Genomic DNA, 21948 nt, shown 5'->3' on the forward strand with positions numbered 1-21948 from the left:
CCTCATTTTCCAACAGGAGAGAATGTATTTCAGCTCAAATAAACAAATGGCCCATGGCTGTGTTGCAGCAATCCAGTACAAAACCTGGGCTCCTCACCTCAGAGCTGACCTGGTGTCTGGCTCCAGCCAGGGTTAAACCAGCACAGTCCCCCTCAGTGGACACCAGCCCAAGTCAGAGAATAGGAAGCACAAGGAAGGCTGCCCGGGGAAATCTGTTGACATATTTCTTTTCACAGGAGCTTCAGTGCTCCCTGAAGCTGCTTTAACCCCTTTCCACCCTGCAGAGCAGGGCAGTGACAGCCCTCCTGTGTCCTCACCACAGCAGATCTCAATAGGGAAAGGAGTTGGTTTGTTAGTGCAGTGCTCAGACTGCCCTGGATTGGTGTGAGAGCAGAGGAGTCCCTTGAAGGTTAATTAGTCCCCAGCCTGGTGTCTCACCCAAGAGCTGACTGCTGCTCTTCTTAGGAGGAAGAGCCAGGCGTTTTCATTCCCCAGCCTTGTGCTGTAGCAGCCATGGGAGATGCTCACGTGAAGGCTTCCTGCGTTTCTCCCAGGCTGTGGGATCCTCCTGCTCTGTGGGCGTTCAGCAAATATTTAGCCCAGGAACGCCAAATGCTGCGTTTCAGCCTGAGCTGGTTCTCATTAGGAAGAAGTCTGGGTATGCAAAGCACTCCTGTGGAATTCTCTCCTCTCTCAGTGAGGAGCTGGCTGCGAGCTGCTTTCTGCAGGTGCCAAGGGAGAGCAGGAAGGAGGCATGTGCAGCCAAATGCTTCCTTTCAAGTGTCTTAGAAAAAGGAAGAATAAATCACTCTCCTGGCCTTGGGAGAGAGGCACGAGCAGCATGAGTAATTAGTGCAGGGGGGTTTCAGCAGATTGACAAATACTTTAAAACACGAACAGATCTTATCAGGGGTGATGTGCTGCTGTTTATACCACGTCCCAGCGCTCGGAATACAGGAAGGGAATGAAAATACTGACAGTCAGAACAGAGTCTGCCTGCTGGTGAGGAGATGGGCTGTGAGCACATGGGAAGAGCTGGGAACAGAACAGTGGTGGAGCTGTGGGAGGCAGTCGGTAACCTGAGGGGCTCCCTGGCTCCGAGTCCTCTGTGCTGCTTGCAGCTGCAGTGCCTCGGGGTGTGCACAGGATGGGTGCCTATTGCAAGCCCATCCCTGCTGCTGTTAAAGGTTCAAGATGATTCCCTCTTTCCTGGCTGAGTCTTGGATTTCTGAGATGTTGCTCAGTGGTTTGTCTAGCAACAATCTCAGCATCCCCCCAGCCCACAGGGCCCCTGCTGTGCTCAGCTGCTTCTTCCCAGGACCTGTTAGCTCAGGGCTTACCAAACCAGAAGGGAGTGTGCCCGTGTGAATGTGTTTCCACAGTTGTTCGTTGGAGACTGATGTGGAGAGCTGATGGCAACTTGTGTTTCTTCACAGGTGAGAGAGCCGAGTGTGGAACAACCAGGTGAGCAGTTCTGCCGCTTCCTCTGCTCTGGGGAAGGGCTGGTGCTGCTGGGGTGGTGTGGGAAGGGTGGTTTGCTTCGCTGCTGGCACAGCTTAACCCGCTGCCACCTGCCCTGTGCTGGCAGGCCGGGGGGCAGGCGAGCCCAGGCACCCACAGCACTGCCCTGCTTGGCTGCGCTGCCTGACCTGGATCGATGATGGTGATGAGAGGCCCCGGTCTGCTGCTGTGTAACGCCTGGCTGAGTGGCTCTGAGTGCCTGTGGTGCTGTGTCAGTGCGGGGGGCTGCGGTGCCTCGTCACACAGCTGGGGCTGGGTCGTGTTCAGACAGTGTAACACAAGGGTGTCCACCCACTCCCTACCATCCCTGTTCATGCCAGGGCTTGGATGTGACCCCAAAACCCTCTCCCAGCTCTGGCTCCTCTGCCTAGGAGTGCAGGGCATGCCTGTATTGGGCCTTTCATCCCTCGGCAGCAGGAGATGGTGCTAGTGGGTCAATGTAACTGGGAGGAGGCTTTGATCCATGTCCAGTCCGTGGAGCATCTCCACAGAGCACTGGTGGCTTGTTACATGCATGATGCTGTGCTGGCAGTAAGCTGTGAGCCAGAAAAGCCTCCAAACATCCCCCCAGCTTCTGTGTTAGCTTTTCTCAACCCTGTTTCAGTGTTTAATAAAATTGGCAATACCAGCACACCCTCCCCATTCCATGCTGGAAATGCTGGCAGGGCACAGGCAGCCTGCAAGGGGCTCCAGCTGCCTGAGGAAAGCCCACCCAAAGGGCTCCGAAAGAGTTCCCCCAGTGCTTTGTGTGCCAGTGGGTGCCCTGGGGTGGGGGTGTCCAGGCCAAAGCAATCGAGGGGATGGGGAGCAGCTCCCTGAGGGATGAGGGCACAGCTCCCCACTGCCTCTGTTTGCCTCTGTTTCAGCCAGGCTTGTACTTCCCAGAGGAAAACAAACTAAGCAATCCCAGACAATCTCCTCCTTGTGTGAGGCAGGGCAGGAGTGCAGGCAGAGCAGCTGAGGCCCCACTGCCTGCAGGGCATCACCAGAGGAGGGGAGAGAGGGGAGATGGGGAGGGGAGATGGGGAGGGGAGATGGGGAGGGGAGATGGCACAGCACTGGGTCTGTCTGCAGCACAGGCTGCTCAGCTGAGGGTCAGCGGGCGCTTGGTAGGTCAGCAGGCGTTGCTGCTCCTTGGTTACCAGCTGGAGGAGGGGTTAGAAGCTATAGGAGGGTAGAGTCAAACTGTTTAATTAAAGCAGCTGATGAAGGAACCAGTGGAGCACAAGCATCACGTGTGCACCGATGCTGTGAGTCGTATGTGCCCGTTCAGCAGCTCTGGGAGGACACTGGCTGGAGGCTCCCAGCACTCGTTTGGTTTGCAGCCATGGCCTCCCCTCCACAGACGTGACTGTGGCCTGGGTGTGGAGGGCACTTGGAGCTTGTTTTCCCTCTATCGAGGGATCCGTTGAGCCCTTCAGATACTCTTGGGGTTTTCTCAGGCCAGCGGAGTGCTGAGCAGGGAGAGGTGGGAGGCGGGCGTTAAAAGTCCTGCTGAGCACCAACTCCTCTGTTTTGCTTCTCAGATGTCACCCCTGGTACCAGCGCAAACGCTGAGCAGCAGTTTCGATGCTGTGTCTGCAGCTCTGGGTACCAAGGGCAGTCGTGGCTGGCTGTGTTCAGCAGCTTGGCTGCAGCACGCTCTGTGTGGAGAGCATTCCAGCTGCCACCGTGGGTTCGGGCCGTGGTGGCTGGTGTAGGCACAGCCCTGCTACCGCCTGGCTCTGGAGGTGATGGGTTCTCACAGCAGGAACCAGGACTCTTGGGGAAGCAGCCGGGGAGGTGGCTGTTTGCAGCTGCTGCTGGGTTTGGAGCCCATCAGATAGGGAAATACCGCAGGGTTGCAGGGATGGAAAGTAACAAGTAGGTTGGCTTATTGCTGTTAAGTGTTCCTACTATCCAGGTTATTTTGAATTTACTATTTAAATAGAGGCTGCAGTCTTGACCTGGGCTTGCAGTGCTGAGTGTAGCACAGAGGGGAGTGCTTGGAATCTGCTCGGGGCTGTCATCCTGTGGCACCCAGCTCAGCCCGGCCCCGGGGCCCGTGAGGCGAGACCTTGGCCGTGCCAGCTCTGGAGTGAGGTGGCTGTTAGTGCTGCGGTAGCCAGCCCTGGGCTGCTGGAAGGAGGAAGCAGAGGGCACTTCACTGGTGCCGTGGGCTCTGTGAGCCATGCAGAGCTGTGGGGTGCCCACGGGGCAGGACGCAGCGGGGGGATGCTGAAGCCTGAGTGGCTGTGAGTGTGGAGCTGCGTGTCGAGTCCTCACAGGGGGATTTTCTGTTTGATTTATTTTTCTGTTCTCAGGCATAACCTTTGAGATCTCACCCTGTCACTGCATTTATGTTGGTGTTTTGTTGATTTATTTTGTTCCATTTTCTCCCAGGCCCCCATGTCTTCCCCCTAAGCCACAGAAAATGAGGAGACCTAGGCCTCTCTCAGTCTATAATCATAAACTCTTTAACGGCAATATGGAAACCTTCATTAAGGTACTCGCTGGCTGACAGTAAGAGTTTATGAACGCTGTGAATGTAATGGTGGCTTTCCTGTCCTCACTGCTGCCTGCTTTCCTCCTGCACGGGGTCTCTGCTCCGCCCTGCACCCGGTTGACGTGGCCAGTGTGCCCTTTGCCTCGGTGACGATTTCTCTCCGTAGCTCCCGTGCCCCTCGTGTGTTCCTCACCATGCCCAGCCCGTGGCTGCCTGTGTGCCCTGGCACTGAGGACCCTTGTGACTCAGGGCCAGCTGGGCAGCGCAAGGGGCTCTTGGCTGAGTGCTGCCATCGTCCAGCGCAGCAGCTTCCACCCATGCTGGGAAGGGAGGTCAGACAGCAGGGACAGCCCACCCGGCACCCGCGAAGGATCAGCAGAGCCCCCACCTTCCCTCATTCCACACGTTTCTGGTGGTTGTCTTCCCCCTTGGCTGAGGAAGATAAAATGAGTCCTCAGCTCCCAGCAAGCGTCTCCCAGCTGTAAGGACAGGCAGCCTGGGACTGAAATACCAGGCGTGCGGGTGGCTGCGTGGGTGGGGAGACAGGCTGTCCTCACCCTCTGGTAACAGGATTTACTGGTGATAACCCGGCGGGCTCATCTCCGTGCTGGCTGCTGGGAGATGGCTGTTGCCCTCTTGTGCAGCTTGGGAGTCTGGAGGCCTCTTCCCACAGCCTGCCACGGGGACAGGCATGGGCCATGGCAGTGTGGAGCCACGGGAGGCCCGGACCTCGGAACGCTGCGGCCTGTGCCCGGCCAGGCCCATGGGCCCGGCCTCCAGCACTGGGGCAGAGCGATTCCTAACCAGCTGCTGGGTGCTCTCCTCCAGACCCTTGCTGGTAACACGCAGCCTAAACGTGGGCTGATGGAGCTGGGCTGACCTCAGATGAACGCAGTTGGTAGCAGTGCAGCCCCAATGGCCCTGCTCATCCCAGGAAACCACCCAGAATGAGGGATTTCAGGAAAAGGGAGATGTGGATGTGGGATTTGTCCCAGAGGACATCTCCAGCATTCTAGAAGCTGCTCCTCTGAGATCCAGCACTTTGCCCCTGCCTGGCTGCTGGGGGGATTTCCAGAGGAAGCGATGCTGTTCCCAGTGCGCAGAGCGTTTAATCCTGCACTGGGGAGAGCTCCAGTGAACATGCCATAGGGAGCACGTGGCAGGCTGTAGGATTAGGGAGCCCAGTAGGCATTGTCCAGCTCCAGCTCATTCTCTTGGGCTCTTGTGGTGCAACCATGAGCTGGAGAGTTCATGAGCAGTGTGCTGCCACGGGCCATCAGCAGGCCTGGCTGACAGAGCTGGTAAGCTCTTCAATACTGGTAATTATTCCTTGCTTAAACTGATGTTCACAGAAGTCATGCTTGTTAAAGTCCAGCCTGTTAGAGCTGTGGAGGAGGAATGAGGCACAGCAGGAGCCTGTGTGAGCAGAGGGCTGTCCTGCGCCCGCAGAGGCTCCCGGGGGCACAGTCCTTGGGGCCAGGGGCTGCCCTGGGAAACGTAGGATCTGGCAGGGCTCAGGGGTGCGGGAGGATGCCTGATGCCCCCACATTTCCCCTGGAGCCCCAGGCAGGGGCTGGCATTGGCCTTGGCTCCTACATATTCAGGGAGGGAAGAAATCCGAGAGGCTCTTTCTGCAGGTCCCAAGGCTCGGGTGCAGCGTGCGGACGGGGCTTGGGAGGGAGGGGGACAGCCTGAAGACCTGGCTTGGACCTCGCTAAGCTGCCATTGCATTTGAGCGTTCATGGCCTCCCAAAGAGATGCTTACCTCTAACTAACTGAACTTACCCTTGCTTCATCTTCTCTTTTTTCCCTGCTCTGCTGCTTTTTTGTGTTCTCAGAGGAAGGAGGAATGCGCGGACGAGGAACCAGGTATTTACTGGAGGCCCGTCTCCGAGACAAGTGCATCAACCAGAGAGATGCAGCTGCACTGGAAAGAGCAGCCAAAGACCTGAGGAAAACACATGCCCACTTAGGCAGTCAGGCACAGCTCATGTCCCCTGTGAGCTCCTCTCCTGGAGAGAAGCTGCATCAAAACAAAACCCAAAACTCATCACAGGTTCAGAGACAGGCAGTTAATTTAATACACTGTGGTGTTTGGGTTTTTTTTAGCATCTGTTGACAACAGCTCTTTCCTTAGGTGGAAATCCTGTTGTAAGCTCCCTTACTGGAAGCTTATTTCATCAGACAGGTATAGCACGAGTTTTATTTCGGCCCGGCACTACCCCTGTGAAATGGAATAGCTGTGATCCCGTTGCATCAGTCCCTTCTCAGCCAGACAGTGAGCAGCAGTCCTTCACACGCTCCAGCAGAAGCTTTTCTGTGCATAACTCCTGTGCACGTAGTATCCTCAGCACCTTTCGATGGCTTGACGTGTGTAACACTTCCTTTTCTTGCCTGTCCTCTTACTAATCTCCACGCACTGATTTCCAGAGCTCTGTTTTTGCCACCTTTAATGCATTACCTATGCTTTGTTATTGCTAAACGAGTAACTTGAAATTGCTTCTTTCCCTTGTGAAGGATTCAGGCCAGGCTATTCCGCTCGTGGTGGAAAGCTGCATTCGGTACATCAACCTCTACGGTAAGTCGGTAACAGCAGCAGAACCTCTCTGCACAGCAGAGGTGCCCACAGCCCTGTGTGGGGGCTGTACTTACAGTGGCACTGACTGTGCAGTCTCACTGCACGACTGGCAGATGTTTGGGTCTTGTTAGCTCAGGTTAAATGGTGTGTTCAGGCCCCAGGCCAAGGGGAGATGTTCAGGGCTTTGAGCTGGGGGGTCTGTGGTTGGAGAACAGGAGCAGAAAGGCATCATGGCAGGCTGACCCTTCGTGCCTTCCCGGGGGCATCCACTCCTAGTTCCTGCTGTTCTGGGTCAGAAAGCACAGTGAGCTGGTGTAACAGTGTTACAGGTCTTTTCTAAAGCCTCCTTCTCTTTCAGGCCTCCAGCAGCAGGGCATTTTCAGAGTCCCTGGCTCCCAGGTAGAAGTCAACGACATCAAGAACTCGTTTGAGAGAGGTGTGTTGCCCGGGCGTGCGGGAGCAGACAGGATGTGTGGCTGAGCAGGGAGCGGCGGCGGCAGCTCGTGTGTGCTGGGTGCATTGGACATCGTGTGCAGGGCCAGGCCCAGGGGAACAGCCTTCAGCTGCAGGAGGGGGATGGAGAGGGGCTGGGAGGCAGAAATCCTTCCTGGGGAGGGGGGAGGCCCTGGCACAGGGTGCCCAGACAAGCTGGGGCTGCCCTGGGATCGCTGGCAGGGCTCAAGGCTGGGTTGGATGGGGCTTGGGGGGCACCCTGAGCTGTGGGGGTGTCCCTGCCTGTGGCTGGGAGCTGCTGTGGGGCTGAGGGCCCTTCCCACCCACACCAGTTGGGGGTTCTGTGATCCAATTTCAGAGGAATTGCTCTCCAAGCTCCTTAGGTTTTGAAAGCCTGTTACAGATGTAAGTCAGTACAGTGCTACCCTAGACATTCAGACTTCCAGAGGCACAGCTGCATCCTCCAGCCAAGCCTGTCTGCTCAGGCTTCTGCCCGCCATCACTTAGATCTGCTTCCTGAAAAGCAAAATGCTCAAGGCTGGAGACTGAAGGAGAAGTGATTAATAACGCTTTTCTCTTCAGGAAAGGTTCACACTCTCTGCAGTGCGCTGCCTCCATGCAGACAGGGTGTAGCCTGTCTCAGCAGGATGCCCTGTGGCAGGAGGTGTGGGATCTCCCCTCGCTGGGCAGCTTTCAGAAACACAGCAGGGTTTCGGAGCTGGGGAGAGGTTGATGCTGCCCCGTGTCAGGAGGAAAGACCTGCTTTGCTGCTCCCACTTGACACTAATGCTGGGAACAAACACTCTTCTCTGGGCAGGTGAAGATCCCCTTGCTGATGACCAGAACGAACGTGACATTAATTCCGTGGCTGGAGTCTTGAAGCTGTACTTCCGAGGACTGGAAAACCCCCTCTTTCCTAAGGAAAGGTTTCAAGATTTGATATCTACTATAAGTAAGTAACGTGACAGCTCCACTGGTTCCTCCACAGCCAAAGAAACGGAGATCCCAGCTGGGGTTTCTTTCTCCCAGTACCTTCCAGTGGCGACACTGATCTATTGGCAAGTCGTGGAAACGGCTGCCCTGGGGAAGGGCTGAAGGCAGAATGACTTCCGTGGTTTGGAGGTGATGGAGGGGTGTGCTGCACGCTGTGGCTACGGGATGACTTCGTTTCACAGGAGAGGCGTCAGGGTGGCTGGGGGTTCAGGTGTCTCTGTGCGTGTGTAGCTTCAGGGGGCACCAGTGAATACATGCAGCAGTCCTTCCTTGGGCTTCCGCTGCTCAGGGCTCCTCCCCCTTAATGTGTGTAGCTGCTGGAGGTTCAGCCATGTCAGGAAAGACGGATGATACCTAGAGGGGAATGATGCAGAGATGGGCTTGTTCCAGAGGGGGAAGAATGTGGTCTTATTTGTCAGGAGCAGTTGGTTTCTGCAGCAGCTGTAGGAGATTCACCGCTGCCTCTCAGTTTTGATGTGCAGGACAGTGCTGGACCCCTGTAACAGCAAACACTGATGCAGTTTCTGCACTGGTTTCCTGCCTGAACAGGGGTTTTTAGCCTGGCTGGGGGCCTGCAGCCCTCAGAGTTTGAAGCCTGGGCACACACAGCCTCCAGGGAAGGGGATGGGTCCCCTCGGTGCCAGGAAACATGCCTGCTGCTTGGGGATGTGCTGTCTGTGTGCTGGCAGATAGGCTCCTGCTTTGGAACCATCCCTAATTAATGCCAGTTTGCACAGTTTATTAAGCTTTTGGAGGCTTTTTGTTGCAAAGATCAGCTGTTCATTTTCTGGATGGGAGTTTCGTCTCTATTTATTTCTGTCTCGTTTAGCCAGAAACTTCCTTTGCCTCATCTTTCCTTCCCTTTCCCGCGGCTGTTGCTACCTTTCCATTAAGGATGGAGTTTAAATGGACTAAAATGCCCTGTTCCCATGAGAAGCTGACCTCAGACGCACCCGACTTGCAGCCATGTACGACTTCCAGTCCCTCCGGTGTGGTCTCAGGAGGGTTAAAGATCTGCTTTCTCTCCCTGTGTTCCAGAGGTTGAGAACCACGCCGAGAGAGTGCACCAGATCCAGCAGATCATCGTCACCCTGCCCCGGGCGGTCATCGTTGTCATGCGATACCTTTTTGCTTTCCTCAATCAGTGAGTGTTTCTCCTCCTTCTCCGAGTTCCTCCCTGACCTCCTTCCCTGCCGGGTCTCCCTGTCTTGGTGGCACAGCCGTTTTTGGCACTGCCATGGAGAGTTGTGCTGGGGTCCTTGCTCAGCCTTGCTGCGCTGTGGCTGTGTGTTGGGAAGGTGTACAGCTGGGGTGGCTGCTCTTTTGGGCGATGGGGCTCTGCTGGTGGGACACTATAGTGAGTGACTGGGGAGAGCGGGCAGCACAGCTCCCTAACGCCTGTGCTTGCAGCCTGTCGCAGTACAGCGATGAGAACATGATGGATCCCTACAACCTGGCCATCTGCTTCGGGCCCACTCTGATGCACATCCCAGACGGGCAGGATCCGGTGTCCTGCCAAGCCCATGTCAATGAGGTCATCAAAACCATCATCATTAACCACGAGGGCATCTTCCCCAGCCACAGAGAGCTGGAAGGACCCGTCTACGAGAAGTGCATGACTGGAGGGGAGGAGTACTGGTAAGGAGTGGGGACGGTGCTGTGGCGTTTCAGACCTGAAAGCCAGATGCCTTCGTTAGGGCTGGCCCCTGGCACGGGGCAGAGCTTTGGGGTAAGCAGAGAATTGCTTCCAGCTCCCATGAGTGCAGGAGGAGGGCTGTTGGGAGCAGATCCCTGAGGGGGTGTGAGGAGCTTTGAGGAGGTTCAGGCTTAACATTCAGGGCTGCTGAGCCAGGCTGTGCAGGGTGCTGGCCTGACTTTGCCCCTCTGCAGCAGGACGTGCCCTTTGGCATTACCCCTGCTGGGCACTCTGCATTAGGTGTGCAGGGTTGTGTATCTGATGTGCTCCTGCTCTTTTACACCGGGTAACAACCTTACCAGGCTGTCTGCGTGGTTCTGAGTTACAGTGCTGTGAGAGCAGAGGATTTTGCACACCTAACCAGTTCACCTCCCCTTCCATCCCTCAGCTCTCCATTGGATTTCAGCCTTGCCAGTCCGAGTATTTCCCAGTCAGCATTATGAGCCTCAGGAACAATTTCAGGAGAGACTTTCCCAGTAGGAATGTGAATGTCTCTGGAAATCCCTGTACCCACAGGCTGACAGGAATGTGTCCAGAGCAAACCAAACTCCTCCTGGGGTGGACTGTTTGAGCACTCCTGTAGCACCATCATACCTTGCTAATTGGGTGAGATCCGTTAGCCTGAAGTTAACTGGGACCTTCAGGGCCTTTTGCCTGGCCAGTGCTAGAGGACAGATGAGCTTGCTTTAGCTGTGGATGGGATCAACCCTGTGAGCCTGCATTGTGTCCCATCTTTCTGGGGGACAGTTTGCCCTTCTTGGTGTGCCCAGCACAGCAAAACCCCGTAAACAAACCCTGGCCCTGGAGTGTAAGTGATGTTACGTGTCTGTCTGGAGGATGCTGGAATTCTGAACCCATGTTCAGATCTGAGTTCTAACAAACCAGGCTGGATACAGACCTGACCCTGTCTCTGTGCAGGGTTTACATGCTCCTGAGACCCAATCTTCCCTGTCCCCACCCTTACCAAGGCAATCAGAGGGTAAATGCTGGAACTCCTTGTGAATGAGTGAGTTTAGCTGGGTACCCCTTTGTATTCATTCTGGCAAACAGGAGTAAGACACAGGGGGAACAGAACATGTTGCTCTGGGTCTGAGACCGTGGTGTGATGTCTGCTGTTCTCAGAGCCAGCTCAGAGATCTGCTGTGATTTAAAGTGACCATCTCAGTCCTGTGAACACTAAGCCCATAACTCTGTCAAGTGCCCCTGGGGCCAGGACTTCCCTCAGCAGCTTACTTGGGCTGGGTGCCCTGGGCACACTGGCTCTCCCTTACAGCAGGGTGTGTGTCATTGCAGTGACAGCCCGCACAGCGAGCCAGGCACCATCGATGAAGCTGACCATGACAACGGCACGGAGCCACACACCAGCGACGATGGTGAGTGCCGGTGTGAGCAGCAGCAGCGCGGGTCTGTGTTGGGAGCTGACCCGGGGGCACCAGCTACTGTGGGCCCTTGGATGTGATGAGAGGAAAACAGTGGAACATCAGGGGTCCTGTGCAGGACAGGGGGGTCTTCCAGCTCATTCCATTAGGCTTGTGCATCATCCACCATCCAGCAGCTGCCTCCTTGGTGGGAACTACCTGTCCCTGTGCTCCAGTGAGCTGCTGCCTGGTTTCCCCCAAGCCACTCCTGTCTCCTGGGGTGATGAAGACCCCAGGTACCCTGGTTGTGTGGCTCCTGTCAGGCCCGTGTAGCTGCCTGGCTGCAGTGGGTGATGCAGGCCGTGTTGTGAGCCGGGACTGGGCGCAGCTGGGTGGGAAGCCCTTGCACCAGGAGCCTCACCAGAGTTTGGGAGGCTGGGGAGGCAGCTCGGGTCTGGCAGCACGGGCAGACAGGGGCTCGTGGGGCGCGGAGTTTGGCATCGGGCTCCCGTGGAAGCTTTGAGGCCACAAAGGTGAGTGTGACAGCGGGTGCTGGTGGAGCTGGGCAGGGAGCACGTTCACTCCAGGACGTGGTACCAATGCAGGAGGAAGCACTGTGCTGCCCAGAGGCACTGCCAGCCCGGCCTGGGATGGGTCCTGGAGACCTCACTGGCACTGCTGAGGGCCTGTGAACGTGCCACCCCACCATGCCCTTCAGTGGCAGCACTGCCGGGCGGGAGGGCAGCGGCAGCCCAAAGCCTCATCAGCTCTCCTGATGCTCCCATTGCCTCGGATGCATCCTGCCCTGGCAGAACACCACAGCCTCTGAGGAGGGAGGCAGGGAGGGAGGAGCGCTGGCCCAGCTGGGGGGCACTGCAGGGTGCAAGGGAGGGCGCAGCTGGGCCGGACAGCTCAGGGCCTGCTTTCAGCTGCAGGCAGGAGCCCACAGGGCTCGGAGATGGAGGAGAGCACGCTGCCATTTAGCTAATTTTATGCCTGGGTGATCACATTAATAACTCTGATTGGAGTTTCCGGGTGATTAACTGTGGTGCAAGTGCAAGAGCAGCTTTATTTTGTGAATTTACATATTCCTTCTTCCCCTCCTGTCACCCCGTGCACCCTCCCTGCTGGGGCTGGGCTCTGACTCAGCACCCCCACGCCTTCCTCCGGAGGGTTTTGTCCCTGAGCACAGCCATGGGTCGCGTCCCGAGTGCTGCAGGTGCCTTTGGTTAGTGAGGAGGCAGCGGGACAGGGTTTCCCTGGCTTAAGGAGAACGTGGCAGAGCTGGAGGAACTGGGTGGACTCGCCCTGTTTCCTTTGCCATCGCTCTCCTGCCATCCCCAGGCGGGGTTTGAAATGATCAGTGCTGGCCCCGAGAGCCGGTCGGGGTACCCGGGTGGTGGCAGCCTGGCTTTGCCCCTGCCTCTGGCTGGGGGCTCAAAGGTTCCCGATGCGCTCCTGACCTCCCAAAGTGCAACCTCAGCCCCACTGAATTCAGGCCCTGAGCTCCCAGTTCTTGACTTAATTTAGGGAGAAGTGGAGAAGCAGTGAGTAGAGTGCAGGAAACCCCCTGGATGTGTCCCTGGGTGACTTACTCCAGGTGATCCTGCTCTGGCAGGGGTTGGACTGGGTGAGCTTTCGAGGACCCTTCCAACTCCTGACATGCTGTGAAGGTCTGCAGATGTGGGTGGTGTGGAGCAGCTGCCTGCCCAGAGCTGCTGTCACCATTTCTGTGGGGATCCCCAAAGGGGGGTTCGTTACTCATCAATAATTCAGGCCAAACTGTCTCCAGGATAAAGGCAGGAAGAGAAGGTAAGTGGGGCTTTGATCTCAGTATCTGACACAGCTCAGCAAGATCCCAGTCTGGAGGATAATGGGTTCTGTAACCAAAGAAACCACTTTATGGGTGGAAGAGGGGAGCGTGGTGCCAGTGCCATATGCACACAGGGGAAATCTCAGCTGCTCCCATCTGGTTTGTAGCTTCTGGTGATTGTTGGTGGTTTGTGAGTGTGAGAGATTCCAGGAAGGCTGGAAGAGCAAAAAGAATTGACCAGTCTGAAAATAAGATGGTTTGTGCTCGGTGCAGGATGCTCTGGGAAGCTGGGCAGCAGCACTGCTGCTGCTCTGCTGGCTCCTGCCAGGACCTGCAGTGCCCTTCTTGAACCAAGGTTTTCTCTGTGCTTCCCTCCCTTGCAGAGGTGGAGCAGATTGAAGCCATAGCCAAGTTCGACTACATCGGGCGGTCTCCACGGGAACTGTCCTTCAAGAAGGGAGCCTCGCTCCTCCTGTACCATCGGGCGTCGGAAGACTGGTGGGAAGGGAGACACAACGGTGTGGACGGCCTCATACCCCACCAGTACATCGTGGTGCAGGACATGTGAGTAGTGCTGTGCTTTGAGCCGGGATGCTGAAGTCACAGAATGACATGAGGTCCATCTTTAGCACCTAGAATAGCTGGTCAGATGCTCCTGGTTTCATGCCTCTGGTGGGAAATCCAGAGCTGTTCCCACTCCATGTGTGGCTCAGACCCTTTCCAGCTGATAAAGCCGGTGCTAAACACTGCGCCTGAGCCCTGGGTGTCCCTGACTCCTCCAGGCAGCATGGCCCAGGCTGAACAGCCTCATCCCTCTGCTTGTTGGTGTGGTTTGGTGCCCCCCTGGCCCAGAGGCAGGGTCCAGACCCTTTGCAGATGCTGCTTCTGGTACAAGCACTGTGCTTTCATTAAGGTGGCAACTGCAGCACAGGGGGTGTGGTGATGCTTTTTCCAGCCTCCGGTTACCCTGTTCCAGACCTTCTTTAACACTATCTGGAGCTGCTGGGCTGTAGCCTCTCTGCTGGGGCAGAGCCCTGTGACTGACCCATCTCCTTTCCCTAGGGATGATGCGTTCTCTGACAGCCTGAGTCAGAAGGCAGACAGCGAGGCGAGCAGCGGGCCGCTGCTGGACGATAAAGCCTCCTCCAAGAACGACATCCAGTCTCCGACGGATCACATTGTGGACTATGGCTTCGGGGGAGTGATGGGCAGGTAGGGAGCTCCTCTCCCTGTGAGCACAGGGCCGGTGGTGTGGGGAGAGTCCGTCTGCGGCGTAGGGCAGGACGGAAGGGAAGGCGCTGCCGAGCGACGCGCGCGTGGCAGGGGTTCCGTGTGCGATGCTGTGGTGTGCAGAGGGGTCGATGCTGTCCTTGCCTTGGCGCTGGCTAAAATGTCTGTCTTCCCTCTCGCTTTAGTCTTCTGGAGCCGAGAGGCTCGGGCGCGGCTCGGGCTGGGCTCCGAGCCGAGCGAGCGCCGTGCAGCCTGCAGCCGGCCGCCCCCTGACGCACGGTGACCCGCTCTTGTGATGGATTCTTTGCAGAGTGAGATTGAGGTCTGACGGGGCAGCTATCCCTCGCCGTCGAAGCGGGGGGGACACCCACAGCCCACCCCGAGGGATGGGTCCTGGCATAGACACTCCTCCTCGAGCAGCGGCCTGCCCTAGCAGCCCCCACAAAATCCCCCTTAACAGGGGCAGGATTGAGAGTCCCGAAAAGCGCAGAATGGCGACATTCGGCAGTGCAGGCAGCATCAATTTCCCAGACAGGAAGGCCTTGTCTGATGGGCACCCGCTGAGACCCACCTGTGGATCGACTAGACACAGTAGTCTCGGAGATCAGAAATCTCTAGAAGCAGAAGCGCTGGCTGAGGTAAGAGGGTTGTGAAGGGGCTCTCGGTCCCCAGGGATGGAGAGGCTGAAACGAGTCACGGGGGTAGCGCTGCACAGCCCCGGCCAGGGCAGCACACGTCCCCAGTTTAAAGATAAAACCAGCAGCCAACAGCCTCCCGCTTCTCCAGTGCATCAGTCGGTCTGACAGGAGATGCTGCCTCCTGCCACAACCCCTGCTGCCTTCACACAGGGCAGAAACACTGGTTCCAGCACCGAAACGTGCTTGCAGCTCTGGCTGCTGCAGGGAGGGAGCACGGTACCATCCTTTGATGCTCCTTAAGGAGCTTAGCAGGAGAAAACAGGATTTACCAAATCAGAACCTGACTGATGCTCAGTGCTCGGAGAAGAGCACTTCACGTGTTACTGGCTGTTGTAGGTAGGACCTCCAAGGGTTAGAAGTCAGCCTGACCCCAGCGTGACACCGCCAGCCCTGCGATGTTGTCAGCCCCACACTAGGCCATCAAGGTGCTGACGAATCCGTGTCCCCTCCAGCACTGCCAGCAGGTCCCTGCTCCCTGCCAGGTGCCAGTCAGGTTACACCAAACCTCTCAACACCCTGGAGAGTGGCCCTGCCAGGGAACAGGCTGCAGAATTCTCCAGCCCCCCTAGTTGAGGCACAGTCCCCACAGACCTGCCTGGGCGGCCGCAGATCAAGCTGTTCCTAGGCCTGGGGGCCAAGAGGGCTGCAGGTGGGCTGTTCAGCATCCCTGTGACGCTGTTCCATGCCACCCCCATGGGAGCAGCAGCTGTGGGGTGGTCAGTGACACCCAGGCAGAGGGGAGCCCACTGCCCACCGCCCGGCAGCAGCTCGTGTCCCGCAGGGTTTGTCAGGCTGTTGTGTGTCCAGACCGCTGCTTTCAGGGGGATAATTAATGATGATTGCAGAGAGGCAGAATTCTCACTGTCCTGTTTGCTTTTCCACCAGCCACGCTCCTCGTTTCTTGCTCTGCAGCACGCTACCCAGCTTCTCTGTCCAGCAGGAGCTTGTGTTGGGGGTGATGAGTTCGCAGCGTTACGGTGGTAGCGCAGCGCGTGCCCGGCGCGAGCTGGGACAGCAGCACACACCACGTCCCGGGGCTCGGCTGATGGGCAGGAGTGTGGCAGCTGCCACGGCGCCTGGGGCTGCAGTCCTGGGGTGCAGCGCAGGGCCCTGGGGAACGGGGGCTCCAGACAGAGGGGTGACTGCTGAGGACAGGGCACGACAGGCACAGTTCTCTTGGCTTTTGGGCCTGGGGTTGTTTGTTAAGCCGTAGGGAAGGTTCTCGCTGAGCTGGTGCAAATAAACACTCACACTGGCCTGGGGAGTCCCAGGGCTTGGCTCGGGGAGGGTATTTCCACTCACCATCTGAACAGCTTAATAGCATTAATTGGAGCTGGCTCGATAATTAGTTCCCTTCTGCTGATCTCTGAACACTACCTGAGGCCCACCTAGCATCGTGTGGGCGTTAGCTACCCGCGAGGACAGCGGAGGGGTAACTAGAGCTGCTGTTCAGGGGCTGGTTCAGTCTCTCTTCAGACAGGCTCCTTCCCAGCCAGTGGCTGTAGCTCCGGTCAGGCGGGTTTGTGACTTTGAACTTGGGCCTCTGTCTCTGAAGAGGATGGTGAGGACAGCTGTGATCAGGGCAGCTGCTTCCTCTCCCGGGGCACATCTGGGCTGGGCTCCTGTTCCGGAGGCTCTCCTGGACGGGCCCATGGAGGCCGTGCCCGGGAGACCAGAGCTGAGGCGGGTGGGCAGGGAGAGGCCAGGGCCGGGCCCACCTCGGCTGCCTCCCTGGCTGCTGCCGTGCTGCTCCCCCCGAGTACGTCCCCGGCGTTTGCCGGGTCGGCGCAGGGTCGGCAGAGGCCCTGTACACCTGAGGGAGGCAGCAGGGCGGCTGCTGTTGGGGACACCAGGCTCAGCTGGGGCAGGGTGTGAGGTGCACTGTCTCTGCAGGGCTGTGGGCACTTGGAGTGCCCAGCCTTCGCTCCCTTCAGAGCTGGGGACCAAGCTCCCCTTGACTCGGGAGGTGTGGGGTGCCCTTGCATGGCCCAAGTTTGGGCTTTTCATCTCCTCAAGCTCCTGCTTCACCTCAAGGCCCCACCTTAGGTCAGAGACCCCCACACACCCATACCCGTGCAGGGCGGGGGGCGTCTCCACGGGTGGGTGCAGGGGAGAGGGGCGACGCTGTGGCGCGGTGCTGACATCCCTTTGTCGGTGGCGTCCGCAGGACATCGAGAAGACCATGAGCACGGCGCTGAACGAGCTGCGGGAGCTGGAGCGGCAGAACACGGCCAAGCAGGCCCCCGACGTGGTGCTGGACACGCTGGAGCCCATGAAGAACCCCCCGATGGGCGCCGCCAACTCGGAGCCCGCCAGCCCCCTCCACACCATCCTGATCCGGGACCCGGACGCTGCCATGCGCCGCAGCAGCAGCTCCACCACGGAGATGATGACCACCTTCAAGCCGGCGCTCTCGGCCCGGCTGGCCGGGGCTCAGCTGCGGCCCCCGCCGATGCGGCCGGTGCGGCCGGTGGTGCAGCACCGCTCCAGCAGCAGCAGCAGCTCGGGGGTGGGCAGCCCCGCCGTCACCCCCACCGAGAAGCTCTTCCCCAGCAGCTCGGCGGATAAATCGGGCACCATGTAGGCTGGGACGTGGCGGGAGCGCCAGCGCCTGCGCGGCGGAGCGGGGCCGCGGCGCGGGGAGCCAGAGCCGTGCGGATCGGACGCTCTCCAGGAGGGGAACAGTGCGGGTTGGGCCTGGTGGTTGGTTGTACATACGCCTGTGTGTATGTACGTCTGTGTGCACGCACACCCCGTCCATGTGGAAACCCTTCCCAAGCTCGCAGCCCTGCGCAGGAGGCGGCGGCGGGTCGGCGCTGCAGAGTACAGCTCTGTGTAGAAGTAACAGTGAAGAGAAGCGGATGCGGTTCAGTGACTTTCTAAGAAGTAGATTTACCTCAGAAACTGGCTCTGAAATGCCCTCCAGAGACGTGGGGTTGAGGTGGGGGTTCTCCTGGCTGTTGGGGTGGGGGGGTGTGGAGGTACGGAGCAGCTGTGTGCCAGCACACGGGGCCGATCCCGGAACTGATCGTCTGCATCTCTGGGCATTGGTAACAGACGGGGGGTGGGAGGGTTGGGGGGCACAGAGCAGGGGTGTTCCCCTTTGGAGAAGGGCTGAATTCACTGCTGACAGAGTGTCAGGATGGCTTTTCAGGCTGAACCCCGAGACGCTCTGTGCCCTGATGTGTTGGCAGGAGCGGGGACGGATGGTGAGGTGGCTCCATCGGCTTCGGGCAGGACACTGGTGCTGCACCAGGCACAGCTCTGCCCTGCCACAGCTCTGACTCTCCCGAGGAGTTGGGAATGGACAAAGACCAGTGATGAGCCCGTGAGCACAGAGTCACTCGCACAGTTACTGGAGATGCTTCATTTTCCTCTCCCCACACTTCTTTTTCCTTTAAGAAACCCAAACGCTGGCGGTGCCCGGCCAGAGGGGACCGAGCGGGCGAGGAGCTGGCGAGGACGTTGCTGTGTTGGGAATTGCTCAGCAGAACATGAGGGGCTGGGTTCAGAGTGCATCTTCTTGCATGAAAAGCATGAGCCATATTTGACCGTGTCAGATGCGGGGCCCGTCTGATGGGGTGACACTTTGCACTTTGCACTGCCCTGTGCCAAGCAGCGGGTGGGGTTCCTGCAGAGGGACCTGCGTTTGTTTCGACCCAGAGACCGAAATCCGCAGAAGGATCTGGGGGCTGCCCGGCACCTTGTCTGGCAGTCAGGTCTCTCCTGTAGCTGCTGAGTTCAGGACACTCTGTGCTTCTCCTGCAGTTTTGCTCCTTCCTGTACAGATTTCCAGGCGCTGCCCCACGCTTCCATTCGGCCCCTTCCACACGGTCACATACAGCCCCAGTGAAAGGGGCCGCGGTGAGGCTCAGCCGTGCGGAGAAGCTGCACTGATGGGCCTACACCTTCATCCTTCCCTGCTGCCCTCCAGTCCCTGTTCTGTCTGCCCCTGGGCAGAGACACTCACAAGCCCCCCGCTTCCTCCTCCTGCAGCCACCTGCCCCTGCACAGGGGGTTGGGTTTTCTCTTGTCCCCCTTCATCTTCCTCTTGCCTCTGGTACCGCTGCGGCCCCTGGCTCGCCCCTGGCTGGAGCAGCCCGACTCCCAGGCAGCAGCAGAGGTGCCTGCTGGGGGGCTGAGCCCCCCGGTCCCGCCGCAGCCCCCGTCCCCATGCGAGGCAGCGCGTAGCTCCGTGCTGGGCTCCAGCCTGGCGCTCGTTCCCGTGCCCAGCGCACAAGCATGTGTCCCCCTGCGCCCCGCGCCGCCGCTCTCTGTATATACTGTGTACTCGCTGACATGCTGGGGAGTAACTGTTACTGTGTAAACTGTACAGACGTAGCCTGGGAGTAGATGAAAGCCAATGCCACTCACCAAAACTTTGCACTTAGTAAGTAGCTCAATGTAAAAATAAAACCCGATAATAATAATGACAATAAACAAGGAGATAAAAAGCCGCCACGCTGCCCGTCCGTGTCCCGTGGGGAGGAGTCCTGCTGTGCTGAGCCGTGCTCCTTCCTGCGGCGCTGTGAGGAAGGGGCCGTGTACGTACTGGTCTGTGAGCGCTGCTGAGTTTGTAACTACCACCCCTGGGCCCTACCGAGGTTCATTTTCCTGCGGGCTGTGTCCCTGTCCCACCGTCCCCAGCCCCGGCATCCGTGTGTCCCTCCATGGCTGCCGCAGCAGGTGTTCTGGCAGTCTGTCTGGCTGGCTGGCTGCTGGGGGGCAGCACCCCGCTGGACACGGGGGCCACCCACACCATGCCAGTGATTCGGGGGTTCCATTTTGTTCCTGGAGAACACCAGCTTTGCTGCCCCTCTGGGTTCTGCTACGCTCTCAGAGATGACTCTGGAGTGAACCCACTTCAGGCTGGGGGTTGTTTTCTCCCTTCTCCCTTTGAAGATGCGGTACAAGGCCCAGTGTCTTTCTATTAAATTATTGCCCTTTGGTTTCCTTTGGTTTGGTGTGAGTGTTTAATGCAATTTTTGGTTTTTTTGTTTTTTTTTTTTTTAAATCTTTTAAGTGCCTTTTTGAGCACCAGAACAAATGCTCGGAGTCCCTGTCCTAGGAGCTGTCCACACGGTGGTTTCCTTTGTACAGTTGGTCGTGTGGGGGGTGTTTGCTTTTAAAGTCCCTCTTCTTCTTTTTTTCTTTTTTTAAAGAAAAAGTCGCTTTGTTGGAGAATAAACTGCCCCTTGTCAGATGGTACTTGAGCTGTAGGTACAGCTACTGTCAGGTGAAGGGAAGAGGTGTGTTTGTGAGCCAGTCACAGGAGTGTTGGGACTGGAACCTGCCCATGCATCGCAGCAGCTCTGGCCAGCCCCTCGGTACCTCCTCAAGGTGTGAAGCCTGCGGGCTCCAGAGGGCTCCTGGAGCCTTCACCACCGAATGGGCCGAGGTGCTGGGCGAGCTCTCTGCCCGCGGGACGAGGGGCCGCAGGGCCCAGCGCAGCTGAGAGCGTCTTCCCAGAGCAGCTGTTCATCTGCTGCGCAGAGCGAGGGCCGACCTCCGGCTCGGCTCTCACAGACCCTGGTCCCCACGGTCCTGCCCTGTCCTGTCCCATCCCGCGGGGTCGTGGCTGCCTGGGGCAGGGGCAGCTTGGTGCTTGCCCACCTGCCAGGGCTCAGCATCACTCGGTGCCGGGCTGAAAGTGGCAGCACCCACGGCAGCCTCTGCCCTGTGAAGCCACTGCGTGGGTCCCTGGGGCGGGGGGACAGGGTACTTCCCTCCCTGGGCCGCAGGTCCCCTGGTCGGTGGTTTCTGCACCCCCTGGGCTCTGTTCTCCCACTGGCAGTGCTCTGGCTCTCGTGGGTGGCAGGAGGTGTGCTGAGCCCGACCTGCTGCCGAGAGGCTGGGCTGTGTCTGGGGGGGATGTGTCGGTGACACCAGGGAGCTGTCGCAACCCGCTGGCTGCCCCTTGTAACGGGGAATCCTCTGGTGCTGTCTGTGCCGTGGTGAGATGCCGTCCAGCTGGAGTCTGAGAGGGGCCTCTGTCCCGTGTGCTGGTGATGCTGTGTGGATGAAGCTGCTGGTGGAGTGTAGACTCGTCCTGTTGAATAAAAACTGCTTAACTGTCCTCAGAAGCACCGGCTCTGCTTTCAGATGTGCTGCTGCCAGGAGCCGTGCAGGCTGGTGTCCTGCCTGGGCCCTGCCCATGGCTTCCCTGCACCCTGCCTGCACCCTGCCTGCACCCTGCCTGCACCCCAGCTCAGAGGAGGTGACGCAGAGCTTGGCCAGAGCCCCACACACCTTCCCCACCGAGCGCGCAGATGGGCTCTTCCCTCTCAGCCCTGGGCATATGGTGGAGATACGCAGGGAGAGGGATGGAGGCCAGTTAAACCCCCAGCCCCTCCGAGGGGGGGGGGGGGGTGTCCCATTTCCATCAGGGTGGAGGGACCTGCGCTGAGCTGCTCCAGATGGGATGTACGCTGTGTTTCAGTGATGGCTCTTTAATGTAAAATCTCTGCAGGTGAAATCAGCAGGAATGTTTGGGTTTATTTCAAGCTTTGCCTGGAAGCTCAGGGCACTGAAACCGTGGTGGTGAAAGGTGCTGCAGGAGAGCGCTGAGCTGCTCCTGGGTGAGGGCTGGTGGGGAAGGGATGCCCTGTGCTCCCCAGGACCTCGTCCTGCCCGAGGAGCATTAGATTTGTGTTGCTCTCGAAACACAGAGGGCAGCTTTGGTGCTTGGTTCTCTTTTCAAAAGCTGGTTACACAGATGTTAATTGTCACTGGTGGGGAGGGGGACCAGGACACACCTCCCATCCCTCCAGCTGGTCCTCACACCAGCCCATTCACACCCTCCGGCTCTCCAGAGACCGAGGTCTGGGATGGCTCCTCATCCTCATCCAAAGGATGCTTTCCCTTGGGGGTCGCTCCTGTCCGCCCTAAGCAGCTCTGCCCCACAGGGCTCTACCTGCTGCCCCCCACCTGCGGAGGTGGCTCCCTGGGCCGGGGGCTCTGTGCCCACTGCCCCTCCCCACCTGCTCTGTGACACAACCGAATCCCTGTGTCCCCCCGCTGCTGCCAGCCCCGGTGCGGGGAACCCCCAGCCCTGCCCGTGGCCCTACACCAGCTCCGGGGAGAATCAGGCTGACAGGACACAGCTCTGCCTCGTTACCCCAGG

At 58.4% G+C, this 21948-nt stretch overlaps 1 protein-coding gene across 2 annotated transcripts in view; it reads left to right on the plus strand.

The window, feature by feature from the left end:
* The window catches only part of SRGAP3 (SLIT-ROBO Rho GTPase activating protein 3), a gene marked incomplete at both ends in the record, with an annotated part of 75470 nt that extends 58061 nt beyond the window's left edge, over positions 1 to 17409 (plus strand). Inside the window, 12 exons of one of the 2 annotated variants that reach the window (XM_084269775.1) lie at positions 1437 to 1464; positions 3904 to 4006; positions 6524 to 6584; positions 6943 to 7020; positions 7855 to 7989; positions 9069 to 9174; positions 9441 to 9668; positions 11020 to 11099; positions 13281 to 13461; positions 13960 to 14109; positions 14438 to 14765; positions 16993 to 17409. In XM_084269775.1, coding sequence (XP_084125901.1) covers positions 1437 to 1464; positions 3904 to 4006; positions 6524 to 6584; positions 6943 to 7020; positions 7855 to 7989; positions 9069 to 9174; positions 9441 to 9668; positions 11020 to 11099; positions 13281 to 13461; positions 13960 to 14109; positions 14438 to 14765; positions 16993 to 17409 — 1895 coding nt within the window. Of the gene's footprint in view, positions 1 to 1436; positions 1465 to 3903; positions 4007 to 5844; positions 5876 to 6523; positions 6585 to 6942; positions 7021 to 7854; positions 7990 to 9068; positions 9175 to 9440; positions 9669 to 11019; positions 11100 to 13280; positions 13462 to 13959; positions 14110 to 14437; positions 14766 to 16992 lie in introns of both variants that reach the window. The other variant, XM_084269776.1, reaches the window with a different exon arrangement.
* Between the last annotated feature and the right edge of the window lie 4539 nt (positions 17410 to 21948).

Source organism: Gallinula chloropus, assembly GCF_964237585.1.
Source record: "Gallinula chloropus genome assembly, chromosome: 12".
NCBI classification, from domain to species: domain Eukaryota; kingdom Metazoa; phylum Chordata; class Aves; order Gruiformes; family Rallidae; genus Gallinula; species Gallinula chloropus.